This window comes from Pistacia vera, unplaced genomic scaffold (genome assembly GCF_008641045.1).
Source record: "Pistacia vera cultivar Batoury unplaced genomic scaffold, PisVer_v2 Contig343, whole genome shotgun sequence".
In the NCBI taxonomy this organism is placed as follows: domain Eukaryota; kingdom Viridiplantae; phylum Streptophyta; class Magnoliopsida; order Sapindales; family Anacardiaceae; genus Pistacia; species Pistacia vera.
In genome coordinates, this window is record NW_022196161.1 from 1243619 (window position 1) to 1264796 (window position 21178).

The 21178-nt window shown below is 35.5% G+C and overlaps 2 protein-coding genes across 2 annotated transcripts; one reads left to right on the forward strand and one right to left on the reverse strand.

Annotated features, from left to right (window-relative positions):
• Positions 1–7293: 7293 nt before the first annotated feature.
• On the forward strand, positions 7294–7827 carry LOC116138682 (cytochrome c oxidase subunit 3). Its single transcript, XM_031424368.1, has one exon. The coding sequence runs from the start codon at positions 7294–7296 to the stop codon at positions 7825–7827; it is 534 nt and encodes a 177-aa protein (XP_031280228.1).
• Positions 7828–10538: 2711 nt separating this feature from the next.
• LOC116138683 (disease resistance protein RPP2B-like) lies at positions 10539–16112 on the reverse strand. The gene is made up of 6 exons (XM_031424369.1): positions 15895–16112; positions 13358–14456; positions 12926–13237; positions 12656–12820; positions 11391–12566; positions 10539–11298 (listed from the first exon to the last, which is right to left on the reverse strand). The coding sequence occupies exons 1-6, from the start codon at positions 16086–16088 to the stop codon at positions 11125–11127; spliced, it is 3120 nt and encodes a 1039-aa protein (XP_031280229.1). The 5' UTR covers positions 16089–16112; the 3' UTR covers positions 10539–11124.
• Between the last annotated feature and the right edge of the window lie 5066 nt (positions 16113–21178).

The following is a 21178-nucleotide window of genomic DNA, read 5'->3' on the forward strand; positions in this document are numbered from 1 at the left end:
AATAAATCACTAGGATTGAAAAAAAATAATAATAAAAAATAAAAAAATGTACAACTTCAAATACAATCTCAATGTTCTCCAGACCAAATTAATATTTTTACGTACCCTCAAAGCTTGTGGTGATTCTAATTTTAGTTATATCAGATTCTGTAAGTTCAATCTCATTTTAAGTCGGAAATTTGTATTACAAAACCAAGTGAGAAGAGATGAATACTCAATTGGTATCTGCAGTTGCTCTAAATATGATTACTCCAACTAGTAATTTCTTGTGATTCATGATATTTTTACCATTCGTGTATCAATTCTATTCACTATTTCCATTGTAATTCTTTTAGTGATCATAATTATTGGAAGATAATAAATATGTAAATAAAATATGCTTAATACCTAGAAATTATTATGACTGTAATTTATAAGATTTAAAAAAAATAAAATTGTATCTACATTTTAACACATTAATGACTTTTGATAAAATAGAGACACCTTACTCTTGAAAAATATAATAATTTTCAGTTTAATACATTAAACTTAAATATCTTCTTCTTTTTTTTTTTTTTTTTCTTTTAAGTTTAAAAAGAAACATTTTAAATTTAATTTCCAACATGTTTTACTAAAATAAAATTATATATATTGAATTATAATATAAATAGCATTCATTTTATTAATTAAGTTTAAAAGATACGAATCTGATTTTTTTTTTTTTCATATGTAAAAAATTTAAGACGTTATTGTTTTCTTTAAAAATAAACTGAAATTAAGATATTAGTTTTAAATATCGAAAGAAAGCAAAGCAAACATATTCACATAATGTTATAAAATACAAAAACTGGGAAATAAATGAGAAACAAAGAAAATTATATATATATATATATATATATGAAGCTTTAATACTTTACAAAATAAATAAAAGTATAATGAATGGATATTAAAATATGACAACAGTTCTAGATTCTTGCAAACAAGGTAAATTTCAAAGGCTACTGGTGCACTAAAAATCATGGGTTAAAAATACATTTTATTTGTTATAAAATAAATGGGAAATTAGATAATTTAACCCCACATTTCGGAATTAATGTAGATCTATTATAAGATGGGGACTGAATAAAGAATCAATGCAGGTCATTTAGCATCACTGTCTTAAGCTATTATTGTCTTTTTTATACGCATTATCAAGACTTAATTACGTTATTTTTATTCTTTTATAAGTAATTTAATATAATATGTTAAAAAAAAAATTGTATTGAAATTTAAAATTCTGTCTTTACCCTGTCCAGCTCCCAAATATTGTTTTTATCTTTGCTCCGCCCCTGGAGTGGTCCATAACTTCACTCCAAAGTAACTTCATAACCCTGAAATTTCAACACATTTATAGCAGTTCAAGAAAGGATAAAATGGTAGAATTTGTGATAAACATAAATTTAATTACCATGCGATTATTGTAGTAGAATAAAATAATTAGAAAAGAAAATAATAAAAGAATTGAATTTGTCCTTCTAAAATCTTCTACAAGGCTTTAAGATTAGGAAATGCTAACTACATGTGAAATTCTAAAGTGAAGCAGAATGGGTTTGGTCCATGCAAATTCTCTTGGGAGGTGGTAGCTTTAGCTTTACATCATTTGATCTACTACTTCCATTGGTGCCGGGCTGGGCTACCATGGGTACTAGATATAGTGGTTGAACACCACAATATTTCAGTGTGCAAAAATATTTTGGGCCGGGTGAACTTTTGATGCCTTGAACCTAGATCTGATTTTTGATTAGTCAGCCTTAAGTAGCCTAGTATCCATACAGGGACTTATACTCTACGCTATGTTATTGTACTTCTTCTGAGGCCTGGGAAGACCACACTGCCAACCGTAGTAAACTTTGTTGTCGTAATTGCCCTTAAAACTGTAACTACATGAGATACTAAAGGGAGGTATAATCATGGTCATAATTCTCTCCAAATGCAACAACAGTGAAAGCAAATCTGATGAATCTTATATTATACCAATGATCAGGTAACTCAATAGTTATCAAAGATTGGGAAGGACAAGATTTCCCTTAGAGCCCCAGTTGCTGACAATATGGGCTCTCCATTCCTAGGACCAATCGTAGTTGATTGCGTTTGGTAGATATTGGCTTCGATTGGCCGTGATTTGGTGTTAACCACCTCGTTGATCAAAGACTATTGTGTGATGTTAGCCACCTCGTTGATCAAAGACTATTGCAAATTATTGAACCTACCTGCCTCTATTCAACAATCACCTATTAACTTGTTGATTTTTTGTTTTGATTTTGCTATTTGGAGAACTTGTGAAAAGTTTAGGAATTAGGGATTTCGATTTTTGCATTTTTTTTAATCTATTTTTATGTTATATATAATTTCAATTATAAAGCTTGATATATTCATGGTGTTGTATGGTAGAACTTACCTCAACAGACTTAATATGCAAAGTCGGAATTAGCTGTATGTACCCGTTGATATTTCATCAAGTTTTCATGAAAGGTGATGTCAAAAGCATGTTGAATTGTAATAACCCAATTAAGTCACATCACTAAACTCAGGCATCATGAATGTTATTTTTAAAGTGAACAGAATCCCACTTCACTATACAATTGAGAAAGTGTCGTGAACTGTGACAACCTAATTAATGTTAGTGGTCTCACATCACTATGGTAAAATGTTGCAAAAGGCTTTAATTAACAGAAGTCTTCATCTCTCTAAATATTTCGGAAAGCTTAGGCAAAAATCTTCAATATATATTACAAATGTAGGAATTAGCCAACAACAAAAAGTCGTCACAACATTTGGTGATAGAACGCAAACGAAAATCTTCAAATACAATAAAACAATTATGCTCACTTCTCTTACTACACAATAACTTCTGAAGTTGAACTCTGCAAAATATAACTCTAGGAATTCCTCATTCGAGGTCAAACATATATAGTCTAAAAATTTTATAATTACGGCTTCCCCATTTAGACTATACCATTGCCTTCCACGTTCAAAGAGTTTTAAGTATCTGTTAGAAATGAAAATTAAACAGAATTTTTTCCAATAGCTAATTAACACACAACAAATATTTAGTTTTAGGAGTATGGATTTTTCAAGTGAAATGACAAGATCAAAAAGTTGAAGAGAATTATAGAATCAAATCCCAAATCCAGTGAAATAGATATAATAGAATACCATTTCAAAATAGTTGTAGTTAAAAAGAATTGAAGTCATGACAATATTTTGTTAATTGGAGTAAAAATAAAGCTTATACTATTCATATGATTCCTTCTTTATTCAATATGACATGGTCACTGGAACGAAAATTCGAATAATTGTCTTTCACAATAAAACTATATAGAGGTAGTTTATAACATCACAATTAATAGTTAAATTAGAAATATTTAAGTATGAGAAGTTAATATAAAACTAAATTTAAGTTGACTAAATCACTGCACTTGATTTATATTGAATTGTCACTAATCAAAGGAAATAGTTATACATCAAAAAGTGAATCAAGAACCAGTACGTAGCTTTGCTCAATGATCTGGCTCAAACGTTTTATCAGAATTAATATCATCCACCCCATTAAGAGATCGGAAAGTATCAAGCGACACATAGATTATTGAAAACTATTAAAAACACTCCTGCCAACTTGAATATGGTAAATGACTTTGTTGCCCTTATACTATTCTGAAAATTCAAATTAAATTAAGGTTTATACAAAAAAAAAAAAAAAAAAAATTCCGATCAAACTATTAATGTCATCAAGATCCTGCAGGTTAGAAAACTTGATAAATACACCCCTGTTATCACTTTGCAGATTTTAAAACCTGATAAACACAACCCTGTGATCTGGGTTTCTTCATCTTCTTAGATGAAACCCTAGCACCATGGCTAAAGGCACAAGGCATGACAGCGCCACAATCCACCGTAATCCGCCATAATCCGCAACAAATCTACCACAACCCACCATTATCCACCACAAATTTTCCAGAATCCGCCACAAAGCAAACCCAAGTCAGCGGTTTACTCGAATCCCATTACAAAAACAAGAAAGCAATCTCATTGCCGGAAACTATTTACAAAATATCCCAAAAGTTGGTTCCCAAAATGGTTTCCCAGCACACATTTGCTTCACCCAATGGATAAGTTCACCCCTGGCACGGATCATCACCAGGACCAAGAGGCACATCTATGCGTCTCCGGTCGCGGCCAACCACCCTGGCCAAAGCCTGTAACTAATGCTTTACCATTTTAATTCTTAGATCTAGAAATCAAAAAGATATTTGTGGATTGTTAGAGAAGAGCAACCGCAAAAGAAGAAGATTGAGGAACAGAGGGGAGACAAAGAAGAGAGATCAAATTGATTTAGTTTGAGTAAATTGTTTCTGCAAAATATAATATTATATTGTTCTTGAATTAAATTGTTTGTGTGGAAGAAATTTAGACATGGAATTTCCTGAAGAAAATGTAGAGAGTGCAGAAGAAATTTAGAGAGAGAGAAAATTCCGAGGCAAAATGAAAGAATAAAAAAGGAAAAACAAAATCAAATTAATCATTAACCGAATTCATGCAAGAACAGATGTGGCACCATTCGCTTTTTTTAAAAATAAAATTTATAATTAATCAACGGTCGTCATAATGCCACATCTACCAAAGCATGAATTTGGCATCCCTTTTCTGATGACTGTATCATTTCTCATTTGATAAGAGCAATGGGAGCAAAGAGAAGGGAAAGTTATAAAAAGACCATTATGCCCTTTATCTGTTAACTTGGCAAATGATATTAATCAAAAAGTCTGTTTTACCCTTCTCTTTTGCCCTTCCCATCACTAACCAACTTAAGTAAATATCTTAAATCCTTTATTCTTTAAATCCACAAAATCAACTTGAACTTAACATTTTACTTTTCACAGTTACACATATTGCGTAACAAAATGAAACAAAGATCTAATATGAAAAATAGAATAAAAAATATTTCAAATAAAAAAAGGAATTTGGTTAAGATAAATGAATTTAATAAAATATACAAAGTTAAATGTTTATTTAAAACAATTTTTTGAAGTCAAATGTTTTGAAATTTTTGTTATGATATAAACAAAGGTTAAAAATTTACAACAGTCTTAAAATGATTATAACTAAGTCAAATTAGAATAACGATATTTTGGTAATAAGATTTTTTCTCCAAAATAATTAAAATTAAATTGATAAATGAATAATGAATTATGTAAAAACTATTCTAGTATTTTAATAGTTTTTAAATGATTTATAAAATTAATGAGGAATAAAAAATGTTGGGAGGGGTAAAATTGACTTTTGAATTTAAATTTGGATAGAATCTAAACATATTATTAACGACACAATGTTTTTAGTTCTCTTTTAACAAAACAAATGAGTATAATTTTAATCAATCTTACAAGAGTGTATATGAAATAAATCTTTATTTATCAAAAAGTGTTTGCTGTATATAAGATAAAACAATACTACATCAATAGTATTGGCCTATCTTTAATATTTCACAATTGTGAAAAAAGATTTCAAAAACCTAAACTTTAAACTACGGGGGTATTAATTTTTTTCATAGCTTATGATGTCATAAACCCTCTTCTCCTCTTCGAGTATATAGTCATACTACACCAAACATTCCAAAAGCATTTACTAACAATATATGAGAATAATTTTGATACAATATATACAAGTTTCTAAAATTTAATAATTATTCGCACAACAATCAAATAATTCTCATAGCTAATCCATTCGTGTACATATCTATTGACTATTTGTAACACCCCACTTGAAGTACGTACTTAAAATTTGCTATTTTGCTTAAATGTTTATTGATTCAGCTTTAATTGAGTTTGTATGTTTAGTTGGTTGAGTGTTTGCCTTGAAATTGATTGAGATTTGAGGAATTTTAGATTTGCAGTCTTCGTCGCGGCGAAGTTGGCTTTGAGTAAGGCGGTGTAAGCTCTGTCTTTCTTCGCCGGGGTGACGGAAGTTTCTTCACCGCGGCGACGAGCCAACTAAAATGTGTATTGAGAGTTCTAGATATTTTTCCATAAGGGTTAAATGACCATTCTACCCCTAATTAGCAGGAAAAGTGTGGAGTAAAATGTAAGGAAATTTTATGGAGATTGGGTTAGTATGGGGGTGTGAGTGTAATGAATCAAAGGATATAGATGGAATTTTCAAAGAAGATCAAGGGCAAAGTTGGGAAGTGTTGATTTTCTCATGAACTAAAAAGGGCTAAGTGTAATAAACCCTTCATTTCATTCTTCTCCACCGCCATATCCATTCTCTCAATTCTCTCCATTTTGCTTTCAATTGTTCCAAGATTTCTAAGGGATGTAAGAGAGCTTTTGAGTAATTTTGAGTAGAAATATCATCTAAAGTATCATAAGGTAAGGATTCTTGCTTTAGATGTGAGTTTGCTTATAGTTATATTGAAGTCTTATATGGTTGTTGTTGCTATTGTTGTTGTTTGTAGTTGTAGAGAGAAGGCAAGACAACAAGGGAAAGGAAAAGTGCTAGAGAAGTCACTTTTTTCACAAGGTAAGTAAATTCAACCAAGTTGAGATTTGAATAAGTTTTTGAGTAGAAATTGATTAGAGATATATGCATCTATGAGTTTGTATTATGCTTGTTGATGAATTTAATTGAGATGAGTATTCATGTTGAATTGTTGGAAGTATTTCCTTTATGAGAAGTGTTAAGATTTTATGATGTTGAGTGAGTTTTGATTGAAGTTGAAGGAAGATTTGAGTAAACTTTATAGAAGTGTTTTCCTTTGACAGGGATTTAGAGTGTATGAGGGAGTTTATCTCCCATTTTGGATGATTAAAAAGAAGAGAAAAGTTATTGCTAAAGTAGAGCTTCATAGGCACATAAGTTGTATGATGAAATGCTCAAGAGAAGCATGAGTAAGATTAGAAAGCCTTGATTTTTGCTACATAGCATAATTGCATCTCATAAGTGCATTAATGAGCATGAGTCATCAATATGTATTAAATATGCATTAATTATGCATTAGAGAAAGAGAATAGAGAAAGAGTAGAGAAATTGAGTTTGAGCTACTCTAAGAATAGAGAGAGAGGAATTGAGCACTAGAGAACAAAGAGAAAGTAGTGCTAATCAAGATAATAGAGTAGGTTGTGCGATGGGGAACCTGTGAGTAAGGGTAGAGTATTCCCGCATGTACGCCGCATTGAGAGAGCGGCATGAGTATAAGAGAGAGAAGTGGTGTAGCCCGTGAGAGTGCATGCGGATGAGGGCTATACTTGAGAGTACCCGAGAGATAGTTTATATACTCACATGGCCAAAGGTTCCGAATCCATGTACATATTTATCCTATATACCATGTTCGTATGGTGGCGCGATGTTCTACGTGAATCCACATTTGAAGGACATCATACCAAAGTCATACAATTAGGACTTCGATACGGTTCTATTTTGTTCATCGTATCGGAGGTTATGTTTCTTTTTGCTCTTTTTTGGGCTTCTTCTCATTCTTCTTTGGCACCTATGGTAGAGATCGGAGGTATTTGGCCCCCAAAAGGGATTGGGGTTTTAGATCCTTGGGAAATCCCTTTTCTTAATACCCCTATTCTCCTTTCATCCGGAGCTGCCGTAACTTGGGCTCATCATGCTATACTCGCGGGGAAGGAAAAACGAGTTGTTTATGCTTTAGTAGCTACCGTTTTACTGGCTCTAGTATTCACTGGCTTTCAAGGAATGGAATATTATCAAGCACCCTCCACTATTTCGTATAGTATTTATGGTTCTACCTTTTCCTTAGCAACTGGCTTTCATGGTTTTCATGTGATTATATCGAGTCCGATCGGCTAGAATGAGTACAAGTCACATAGAGTAGGAGTGCGTCCCAGCCATGCCTCCGGTCAGATGGGGCCTTGACTTACTAAAGAGAGTTGGTAGAAAAGAGTTACGAGAAAGAGAAAACAGAAAGATTATAAAAGAGAGAGTAAACGAGAATTGTAAGGAAAGAATCAGAGAGAGAGTTACGGGGATAGATGAGTAAAGGATTTACTTACTGAGCCTTAGTTGTGCTCACCCTGATGTTTTCTATGTTTCTGCAGGACCTAGGTGAGGACACAATCGGATAGGCGTCGGCAAGCGAAGGGAAATGACTACACTGTCCACCCTGCTTTTAATGTTTTTGTACATGATATAGCTTTTGTATAAAGAATGTATATGTTTAGTAAAAAATTTGGGCCCAACTTTTATGCTATTTTACATGTATTTTACTATGCATATTTTATGAGAATACGAGTAGAAAACAGTCATTACACTATTGTCCAATTTATATACCGAGATGTTCATCAAATAATTCTCACAGCTAATCCATTCGTGTTCAAAATAATCGATTGGAACCGAAACCGGCGGGTACCTAGGGTTTTGGTTCTGCTTCTTACCAGGAATCGGTCGTCAATGGATAGGTTCCGGTTCTAAATTTTTGGAACCGTTACTATGCGGTTCCGATTCCGGTTCTTATAGTTAAGAACCAGAACCAGAACCCGAAACTGAGACTAATATAAAATAAAATTAAAGAGTAAAGAGGGTTAATAAAAACTTTTTTAGAAAAAGTAATATGAATACATTTATATTTATATTTATATTTCATAACATTTAAAGTAAGTTAGTTTGACTTTTGAGAATCTATCTTTACAAAGTAATGGTTTGTAATTTTGAATTTATAATTTTATTTTTGTTAACAAGTGCCAAGTTAGGGGGGTATTTGTAAGTTTTTAAGGGTTTTTTTGCCATTTTAAAAATGAGGGATCATGTAATTTTATAGGGTACCCAAATCTGGAACCGGAACCAAAACCATTGTTACAGGATCCAATTCTGGGTACCTAGGAATCGGAATTGTCGATTCCGGTTCTAGTTCCTTAAAAAAATGCAGGGTACTCAAACCAAACACCCCTAATTATAGGAATGTATATGAAAATAAAAATAAAATAAGAGGAAAGGAAATAAATGAGAATGTAACTGCTATATATATTACAGCTACAATGAAAGCAAATGTAGCAATCCAATGTCAGATTCTATAACTAATATCTGGGATCGTATTGGAAAATGATGTTGGTAATTTCCATATTGATTGCAAATAATACTAATCTATACATGAAAACTCCAAGCAACGAAACCCTATGCCTTCTTCGATTTGAGGAGAACAAACTTTAACCCAATAACAGGATGTAGGACATAACACTGAAACAAGTAAACAACTTTTTCCCACCCAAGGTTTGCCGTAATGACACTTTCTCATCCAAAAGTTTCAAAATACTGTTTTGCAGCCCAAAATTAATATTTTGTTACTACTCAAAGTCGATTCCGGCCAACTCCGACGGCAAAATTTTTTTCTGTCATCATCATTTGAACCTCCAGTCTCTTCTCTACAAAACCTCTCTTACTTTGACATCTGATTTCTTGTCGATTGTCAGCCACTGGAAAACTAGAGTTTCATGCTCTTAGTTAATCTTGTCTGATTCCAATGGCTAAAATTCAATCGATCACCATCATTCGATCCATTGGCCTTCACTCTATAAAAACCTTCTTATCTTGACTCCTATTAACTCGCCTAATGTGGGTTGAGAAAATGAAGTGTACTTTGAGTATTAACGAAATATAAACATTGGGTGAGAAAGTGATATTTTGAAACTTTTTGGGTTAAAAAGTGTCATTAAGGCAAACTTTGGGTGGTAAAAACGTTTGCTCCACTACCCGAAACAGTTGTCAATGTTTACTTATGCTCAGTTGAGACTTTTGTCCATTATTTTATGGACAAAACGCAAAAACTACCTTCAAGACCTTCTTTGAATTAACTTAATTAATAAATCAAAATGATACAAAAGATAATAAAGGTTAAACTAACACAAAACAGTCAACTACTACTCTATACACAATTGATATTACACGGTTCACCCAAAAATAACTACATTAATAAAGAGAACAATTATGATGCAAAGATCTTAATTTATTACAACCTCTCTTGTGTCCATGGTGGTTGTTCACACTTGCAAATTAGAAGCAAGTTCACATGATCAATCGACAAAAAATCAACTGCTACTGTTGACAACCTTATGTTAAAGAAAAACCCATAAATAACTACAAAATGCCAGCACAAAAACATTAAATTGTAAAAGAGAAAATTGTGCAGTCAATAACAAGAACTAATTTTATAGTAATTTACACTAATCAAGTTACCATCTAAAATTTCTATTGTGAAATTAAACTTAACTATGGATTAATTATACTCAAATTTTTGCTAAAATTTCAACATGTTAATAGACCAAATATTATACAAACTAAGGGACATCAAACCTTCCCATTTATTTTTACCATGAAATCCAAGGCAATTGACAAAATGGTTACCAAGGCGATGTATCATTCAACTCCTTCAAAATTCTCTCTGACAATTTTGACCGTAACTCTTGACACAGGCCTAACAAAGTGAAGAGAACAAAACAACAGTGAGCTGAAATGATTACGACAAAGCAAAATACATATCTTAGTTATAGAGGCCAAAACAAATGTCAATAATCATTCTTGAACTTGCGGTTATATCATCATATGTCAAAAACAGAACTTGAAAGTAGTGACAAGCAAATTACCATTAAATTTGACAGAGAAACCATAATAGCTCCAGTGAAGAAGCAAACAACCAAACAAAGTTGAATGATACGGAAGAAAGGAAATTTGTTATTAAGGAGTGTTGATTTGTTTTCTGCAAATTCTATTAAGATGTGGTTGCACTTCCTCTTCATCAGATATCGCTCTTCCACTTATTTCCGCTAAACATTCACTGGTGGCAGCAAATTTCTCCATAGAAATGTAGGGTTGCGACATGTTTGGCTGTATGTATAGTGGATAAACCCCACAACATTTCACCTTGCAGCCTTCCATGGAAATGTCCCTGAAATAATTGCTTGCACTGAACTTAAATGAGGCTGTTTGGCGACCATTAATTAGCCTAGAATAAGGTATATACCCTACTACCATGTGATCTGACTCAATCAGCATCTTATTCATGCCCCTAGCGCTCAAATGCCAGTAGAAGTAATTCTCATAAGCATAATCAGTGTCACAATGGTAAACGCAACTTACTTCAAGATCATCTCCATACTATGGTTCCTCAAAAGCAATAACAGCACATATAGCAACTCCCATGAAGCTTTTGTTACTCAAATGCTGTGGAAGTTCAATAATTATTGAAGATCCCGAGCTTTGAAAACTGAACCAGTTGGGAATTTCACTCCCAGGTATACAATAGCTGATTTTAGGCGTTTGTTTATATAACTGTAACATGAAATTCGTTATTTTTTATAAGACAGATAAGTAAAGAGAGAGAGAGAGAGAGAGAGAGAGAGAGTAGTGTGAGAGAGAATAACCTTTTCATAACAAAGTCTCAGTGATGCTATATTCTCTAAAATGTTATTGTATACTTTCTGATTCAGACTCAGACAGTTTGTGAATATGAATTCAATTGTCGTCCTTGAAATTTCCGATTCCGGTGCATCTAATTCATTAAGACTTGAGGGAGGCTCTGGTAATGAGTAGAGCATCTTGCAATTGTTTGCTTCTAAAAATATCAGAGAGAATGGAAGCTCCGGTACTGATTGAAGCATATTGCAATTGCCTAAATATAGGGCATTCAAGTGGGAAAGTTGTTTGATACCTAATGGTAGATTCTTGAAATTGTTTCCGCTTAGATCTAATGTTTCCAATGAGGTCAAATTGCAAAGATCATCAGGGATTTCTGTTTGATTGCAGAAAGGTAAATATAACGTCTCTAAGGAGCATAAAGATGACAATTGAGGCAATATCAAACCTCGACAATTAGGGCAATCTAAAAATTCAATTCCCTTCCAACTTGGAATACAGGATGGCAGTTGACTTATGGCAGTTTCTCTTACGTTGAGTGTCTTCAAATGTATTAAGTTCTCTGGCAATTTGTTGAGTTTTAAGCAGCCATAAGCATCAATCTCAATTAGAGATGTCAAATTGCAAATGCTACTTGGAATTGTCTCAAGATTTTTGCAATCTCGCATTCTCAACCGACGAAGCCCATTTAAACCTTCAATCGAAGATGGCAGCTCAATAATTACTGTAGCTCTACATAAAGAAAGATATTCTAAATGTTCCATTTTCTCAAGGATTTCCGGGAAACTCTGTAGTTTTCTACAGCCACTTAGATCTAGTTCGGAAAGAGATTTCAATTTGCAAATGCTACTTGAAATACTCTTGAGCCTTGTACAATCTCTTAGATATAATGCATGGAGCTCAGTTAGACAATCGACCGATGAGGGAATCTCTTTTATTGCAGTTCCAAACAAATCTAAATCCACCACATTTCCAGAAATTTGTGGGAACTTTGTGAGATTAATGCAGTAGGAGAGATTAAGATTTACATGAGATTCGAAGTGAATGTTGCTTTCAATAGTCTTAAGATTTTTACACTCCCTCAATATTACAACGCGTTGGCTTTTGATATACTGGATAGATGACGGAACTTCTTCTATTGCAGATCCAGAGAAATCTAATTTTTCTATACGATCCCCTGAAATCTTTGGAAACTTTGTGAGATTAATGCAGTCTGAGAGACGGAGAGTTTTGAGAGATTTAAAGTGAATGTTCATCGAAAAGTTCCTCAGACTTTCACATGAAGATTGTCGAGATATTGGATAGATGAAGGAACATCAAGCAAGCTTTTGCAACATTCAAGATTTATAATCTCAAGCAATGGGGCGTCTAAGAGATCTGGGATCCCTATTAGGCGTTGGGAGTGATGAAGATCTATCAACTCTAACTTGAAGGCATGCTGTAATGCAAAAAGTGACCAAAATAAATTAATCTCTAAAGAACACAATATTATATTCATATTTGAATGTAAGAAGCAAATAACTGAATAGTAATTTATACGTACCGTGGTTCCTTCCCAGAGTTGCTCAAGATTGCTATAAGGCAAGTGAAGTTCATGAAGGTTTGTTGGATTAAAATTTGACGGCAAAGTTTTGAAAGGATATCCATCCCATCGGAGATACGTCAACTCTTCAGAAAGATAATCTAGTTCTTCCGGAAGATGCACTTTAGATATATTTACGAGCTCTTCAGAAAGTCGAGAGGTGTAGAATTTAAGAAATCTAAGATTATGCATATTTGCAAAAGCTCTGGAACTTAGATTCACATCTCTGATTTTATTCATATCTAAGCACATTCCTTCGACCGTATGGGTTCCCTTCAAACCAAAAGAAAAGATATGTTACCTAAGATCTTAATTTTGATTTTTGAAGCGAAGATAATTTTTGTGGCCTTATTCTTATTTGGAAAACAAACTTAATATTATAATTTGGCTTACTGTATTGTTCTTCAGTACATGGAAGACATCCTCGTGATACCATAACCTACTACGGTTGCCAGGCTCTTTCAACGATTCTTGGTGTACAATTTCCCAACCCATTTCTTGAAGTAAATCATGCATGTCTAATAGGTTGCGTGATTTTGTTACAAGTGACTTATCAAGGAGAACATTTAGTCCAAAATATGGAGATGTGTAATACCTGCTTAGTATATCTATTACATAATTGATGTCCCACCTTTTAATAAAACAAGCAATTTCTAGAAATATGTTTTTTTCTTCATCATCTAGTCCATCATAGCTGATTTTCAACACATTGTGAATTTTTGGATTAGAAATTCTTTTCAATTTACCCAAAGCACTTTGCCAATCTCGTTTACTCCTTCGATATAGTGAGGAGCCCAACACTTTAAGAGCTAATGGATTGCTCTTGCAATAATCAATTATCTCCTTTGAGAGCACCCTAAAATCTTCAAGGGGACGGTTTTGTTTCAATGCACAATTAGAGAAGATTTGAAGAGCTTCATAGTCATAATATCCCTTGACTTCATATATGTGTTCAACTCCATAATTACGAAGCACTTGTTTGTCTCTAGTGGTTATAATGACTCTACTGCCTAGACCAAATCCATCAAGCCCTCTGGTTAAAACTGCTAAATGCTCAATATCATTAACTTCATCAAGAATAATGAAAACCTTTTTGCATTGAATTATGTGCTTCATAAATTGAGGTATATTATAGGCGATGCCAATCTGAAGATTTTCTTCTTCTAAAATTGAAGAAAGAATTTGTTCTCGTAATTGAACTAGTCCACCACATTTTTCTGATTCTTCGCCAACATTTGCAATGAAAGAGCAACCTTCAAAATGACTAGAAATTTCTCTAAAAACAGCTTCGACAATGGTTGTCTTACCTATACCGCCCATTCCCCAAATTCCTACAACTCGAAAATCTAATTTCCCAATGCATAATAATGATACAACTTCCTCGATGTGTGAATCTATTCCCACCAGATCTTTCCAATGACTTGAGGGCGATCTATAATTCAATTTCTTCAAAACATCTTTGACAGTTTCCTCTACTAGTTTGGAATCAGGCCTACCATTAGACCTGGCAAAATGGGTCTGGACCCACAAGTCGACCCCAAACCCAGGTAAAAAATGTAGGGTGTGGGTCTTTAATATTGGACCCATTTTTCTTCTACCCGTACCCAGCCCAACCGGTTTTACCAATGGGTCAAACGGGTACCCCCGTAGGTGCCCGCGGGTGCCCGTTTGTTTTTAAAAAAAAAAAATACCTTTCCCCTTTTCATTTTGCAAGGATTCCCTAATTAAAAATTGAGGAATCCAAATGGGTGGTGAACTGATGAAAAAGAAAGTGGGAAAGCTAAGGAAGAAGATGATAAGAGGAATCCAAATGGGTGGTGAACTGATGAAAAAGGAAGTGGGAAAGTTGAGGAAGAAGATGATAAGAAGCGTGAGGGAGTTAACAAGAACAAGACAAAGAGGGCTACAAACAAAAGACGAGGGATCATCCATTAAATATCAAAAGCTTATTTCGTAGTTTTGATCAAATTAAATAAAAATTCGATTTTGATTCGCTACCAAATACAGACTTATCGCTGTTAATGGAAGCTCCATCGAGGCCGCCAACTTTCAAGAAAGCTTGTGGAAGCTTCTCAGGTTGCTTCTCCTTCAGTTACAACTTCAGCCAAAGATTCAGAGAATTTTAAGACCATTCTTAAAGTGATCCCATCCCCATGTTTTTGCCCCAAATTGCAAAAGCCCTAACTCAAACTCACTCTCTTGTCTCTCATCAACCTCCTCTTAAACTCATAGTCACCGAAATCCCTAACTCCATCGTCGTCGCTTCTCCTGTCTTCGTTTCTCATCAGTCATTAGCCACATTTGTACTCTACACTGTCGGCGCATCAAGGACAATCAACAAAGTTCTTTTCTCTTTTCTTCTATTGCTTTTTCTTATGTAGATTTTTTCGTTTTTTAGATTTTTTTTTATGTGGGTTTATTTGGTTGATGAGGAATGAAAGGAGAATCGATAAAGTTAGGTTCTGGGTTTCTGTTTGGTTGGTGAGAAAACTTGGGTTTATATTTTAGGAAGATTTGGGGTGTAACTGCAAAAATCTAAAACTTGTGTGAACAGTACGGGCACCCGCGGGTCCACCCATACCCGCATAGGGTAGGGTGTGAGTCTAAAATATTGGACCCGTTTAAATCGACCCGTACCTGTGAGACCCGTACCCTTAAGACCCAGACCCGTACCCTTAAGACCCAGACCCGTACCCGGCCCACCCGCCCATTTTGCCAGGTCTACCTACCATACGTGAACCAGAAGAGAAATATTATGTTAAAGTTAACATAACATAACATAACATAAGCAAATAATATAATATAGAAACAAGTACTATAAAAATATATATTTGAGATTTGTCATCACGACTAAAACTATACCATTTTTTCTATAAAAGGAATACATAAATAAAATATTTTAGTATATTGAAATCAAAAGTTGAACTTACCTAATCACCATTGAATCCCATCCGGATAGATTAGATGCTTCAGTCAAAGCATCCTTCCACCTCTGAATTTTTTTCGTCAACTCCTTGAAACATTTTTCGTGTTTGACAAAAGCATTCTCAAAATTTCCGGTTTGCTTCCGCACATCTGATGGATTTACATGGTAGAAAATGGGTATAACCATTTGGCCATTCATATTCTTGCATTCAATAATCTTTGCAAGTTCATCCAAGCATGATATGTATCAGTACCTGTGTGCTCTGCTCACGGTGCAGAACCAACCCACTCTCAATTCACAGTATTGAGAAGACCAAACAAGTGTTTGCAAAAAACTCTTCCCCCTTTCAAAACAACTCATGGTTACATATAGGCAACTATGTACAACCTGGGAAACATACATGTCCCATAATAATGAAAAACATTAATTACAAAAGACAAACAACCAAGCAAATAAAAGTAGCAGACAAAAGTCTGATAATAGCCTGATAATAGCCAGTAAAACAATAAATGATAATGAGATCAAATCCCGTGAATCAAGCAACGTAATCGGCCAACTTAATATTCGGTTTACAGATTCTTATGCTTCTTCTACGTGATGCCATGACCTCTTCTATATTCGTATCATTCACCCCCCCTGTGAGAATAACCTTGTCCTTAAGGTTGAAGTTTGGAAACTGCTCTTTAATAGTAGAAATGGGCTCCCACATAGCATCCTCTTCAAGTAATGTAGTCCAACGAATTAACACCTCCCTTACTCTGCCACTCGCACTTTGAACCCATCGTTCACCCAAAACAGTAGCTGGTTGTAACAATGGTAAACCATCATCAGCATATGGAGGTAAAGTTGGTTGCACAACCCCATGGTCCCCTAGTCGGCGCTTCAAGAGAGCAACGTGAAAGACAGGATGGATTTTGGCCTTAACAGGTAATTGAAGTCGATAAGCAACATTACCAACACGTTCAATAATTTGATAAGGACCGAAAAACTTGCTGGCCGACTTTTGATACGGACGTTTAAGAACAGAGTGTTGGCGATACGGCTATAATTTTAAATAAACCCAATCTCCCACTGAAAAGACTTCTTCACGTCACCTTTTATCAGCCTGTTGCTTCATCCGATTGCGAGTAATGTCCAAGTTAACTTTGAGTTGGCGAAGAATGCCATCTCTAGAAAGTAAAGTGCTGTCAATCTCAACTACGGCGGTAGAACCTGGAACATATGAATTCAAAATGGGTGGTGGACGACCATATAACACTTCAAAGGGCGTCATGTGAATGGAGCTATGGAAAGAAGTGTTATATGAAAATTCAGCCCACGCAAGGTAAGCTTCCCAACGTTTCGGCGTTGCATGAACAAAGCAACAGAGATATTGTTCTAAACATCGATTGACAACTTCGGTCTGGCCGTCCGTCTCAGGGTGATAAGCCAAACTGGTGCACAATGTTGTACCTTGCAATCGGAAAAGTTCTCGCCAAAAGTGACTCATGAAAATTCAATCACGATCGCAAACGACGGATGTAGGAATGCCGTGAAGCTTGATGATATTTCTAACAAAAGCATCGGCTGCATCCCTAGCGCTGTAAGGATGGGCAAGAGCAATGAAATGGGCATACTTTGTGAGGCGATCAACAACTACAAAAATAGCATCTTTGCCGGTTGACTTAGGGAGACCAACGATAAAATCCATTGACACGTTAGTCCATACACCCGAAGGAAGACTCAATAGGTCAAGTAGGCCAGCAGGAGAGCAGGTATCATATTTGTTGCGCTGACAAGAATCGCACTGTTGGACATGTAATTTGACATCTCGTTTCATACCCCTCCAATTAAAAATAAGAGACAAACGTTTATAGGTGCGAAGAAGGCCAGCATGCCCACCCACTAGGCTGTCATGAAACTCATGTAAAAGAGATTGCTTAAGAGTTAGAGAATCAGGCACCATGATTTGCCTTGCATGCATGATACAACCATCCTTCAATACGTGGCCCTCCACAGATAATGGATCATTTTTTAGTTGCTGCATAATAGGACCCAAAACTGAATCATGTTGGGTAGCAGCCTTTAATTCACGCCAAACTTCCCAAATAGGACCAGAGATGGCATGTAGTTCAGGATCCCACCCACCACGAGATAGTGCATCCGCCGAATTATTTTCTCTCCCCGGTTTATAAATAATCTCGTAATTAAATCTCAAAAGTTTAGCTATCCATTTTTGTTGCTCAGGAGTAGTAATACGCTGCTCAAGCAAATAGCGCAAACTTCGTTGATCAGTGCAAATTTTAAACTTTCTTTCTAACAAATATGGCCTCCATAACTTAATTGCCTCCAAAATAGCCAACATCTCTTTTTCATACGTAGACCACGCTAATTTTGCAGGACCTATTGCCTTGCTAAGGAAAGCAATCGGTTTGCCATTCTGAGAAAGTACCGCGCCCACACCCAATCCAGAAGCATCTGTTTCAATTATAAAGTCTTCCAAAAAATTAGGAAGTGCCAAAACTAGCGTAGAAGTCATAGCATTTTTTAAATTATTAAAAGCATCTTCGGCTTCATCATTCCATGTGAACTGCCCTTTCTTTAACAACTGAGTTAATGGCCGAGCAATAAGACCATAATGTCGCACAAACTTACGATAATATTCGGTAAGGCCAAGAAAGCCCCGCAACGCAGTCACTGTCTTGGTCGTGGCCAATGAATCATAGCTTCAATTTTTCGGTGATCAACTTTCACACCCTTCGTGGTAATAATATGACCGAGATACTCGACTTCAATTTGGCCAAAAATACACTTCGATGGCTTTATATAAAAAGAGTGTGCAACCAATATATCCAATGTAATCCGAAGATGTGCAAGATGATCCACCCAGGATTCACTATAAATTAAGATATCATCAAAAAAAAACTAAGATGAAGTGACGTAAGTGCACCTTAAAAAAGGAATTCATTACGGCTTGAAATGTCGAAGGCGCATTGCACAATCCGAAGGGCATTACCAAATATTCAAAATAGCCATGATGAGTCCGAAACGCCGTTTTGTGAACATCGTTAGGATGAACACGAATTTGGTGATAACCCGCTCATAAATCAAGTTTGGAGAAATAAGCCGCACCAAACAACTCATCCAACATATCCTCAATGGTTGGGATTGGAAAACGATCTTTGATAGTCGCCTCATTTAGAGCTCGATAATCTGTACAAAACCGCCATGTACCATCTTTTTTTTTTACGAGCAAAACTGGCGAAGAAAAAGGACTCGTACTTGGTCGTATCAACCCTGTTGCTAACATTTCCTCAACTTGACATTCGATCTCATTTTTTTGGAAATGGGCATAACGATAAGGAGCCACATTCACAAGAGTAGACTCATCCTTTAACAAAATTCGATGATCACATTCACGTATTGGAGGCAATGTTTTTGGGGTCTCCAAAACTTGGGAATATTCTGTTAGTAGATGCTTGATTTCATTGGCAACAACTGGTATACTAGATTATTGAAATTCGTCTTCACCCTCAATAGCCGTTAGACAGAACATCTCAGCACCCTGTTTCCATTCTTGCAATAACAAATTAGCATCGACCACCCTCGAAGGCCCAACTGATTCAGCCTTAATGTGATATTTTTTATTGTCCACTGTAAATTGCATAGACCGCCGTGCATAATTATGTCCCACATATCCCAACCCTTCAAGCCACTGATAACCCAAGACAAGATCCAAACCCCGGATAGGAAGTCCGAATAATGTAGTTTCAAAGTCAAATCCTTGGATTGAAATTGGGACCTTATCATATCTTGCATGGCACTCTAGTTTATCAACGCTAGCAATTCGAACACAAAATGGAGTAATAGGAGTAACCGCCAGATTTAATCGGCTGACCACCGATTGGTTGATGAAATTATGGCTTGAACCACTATCTATTAACGCATTAAGTTCTTGGTGATGAATCACAGCTCAAACCCGCATGGTACGATTGCCCAAACTCCCTGATAAAGCATGCAAAGAAATAAGGGGATCGGTTGGGGAGTCTATAGCCACCACTTCTTTTTCACCTTCAGCTTTTGATGCCAACGGAATTTCTGCCTCAATTAAACATGTCTGAGCTTGACACCTATGGCCAGGGGTAAATTTTTCATCACAGTTAAAACAAAGATTCTTCTCACGCTTCGCTTTCATCTCCTCAAATGTTAAACGCTTCACTGCCGAAGTTGGTAAAGGTTTTACACTAACTGGCATAGGATTGGACGTAGTTGGAATTGTAGGACTAGGAATATGGTTAGTATTATGAAAATTTCTAACAACCTTTTTCGTTTTCTGCAACTTCTCATCTTGATGTTTAGCCAAGTCTATAGCCCTTTGTAAACTCTTTGGTCTAAACATTCGCACCTCAACTGCTATTTCTGCCTTTAGTCCACCCATAAAAGCACCAAGAAGGGCTTCTTTAGCCACCCCGTCACTCGGTTAGCCAACTTCTCAAACTCCTGCAAATATGCCCGAAAAGAACATGTTTGTGAAATCTTACTGAGTTCTTCATCATAATCTTCAAAATTTGTTGGCCCAAAACGACAGAGAATTCCTTCCTCAAACTGACGCCATGAAATGGTCTTCCCATAGTGGGAACGATTGTACCATTTCCACCATTGATTTGCCTCACCTTCTAAATGAAAAGAAGCTAACACCACCTTCTTCTTATCCTGAATCTCTTGAGTAGAAAAATACTACTTCGCACGATCGAGCCAAACAGTGGGGTCTTCTCCTGCAAATCGTGGAAAATCAAGTTTCACCCGAGAATGCTTTCGTAGGGTTTGGTTCTTCTCTTTCTCCTTGGCGTTACCCTCCTCTGAACCTGTATCAGATGCTTAAGAGGAAAAAGATATTTCACTGTCACCCCCAACAGAATCATCTTGCTCGAAATCCTCAGAGTTCAAAGAAGATGATAGTGACCTTGTGGAAGACTTACGATGAAGCCCTTTATGACGACGATCGTTGTGACTCAACAAACGGGTGTTGGATTTATGCAACTCCCGGAGAATGGACTGATTCGTTACACTCATCTCTTGCATAGTGAGATGTAAGTCAGAAACAGCTTCTTCAAGTTGCTCCAAACGAACCTTGTTGGTCTTTGCTGGATCAGCCATCAACAGCGAAAAAATGAATCGTAGATGCTCTGATACCAATTGATATGTATCAGTACCTGTGTGCTCTGCTCACGGTGCAAACCCAACACACTCTCAATTCACGGTATTGAGAAGACCAAACAAGTGTTTGCAAAAAACTCTTCCCCCTTCCA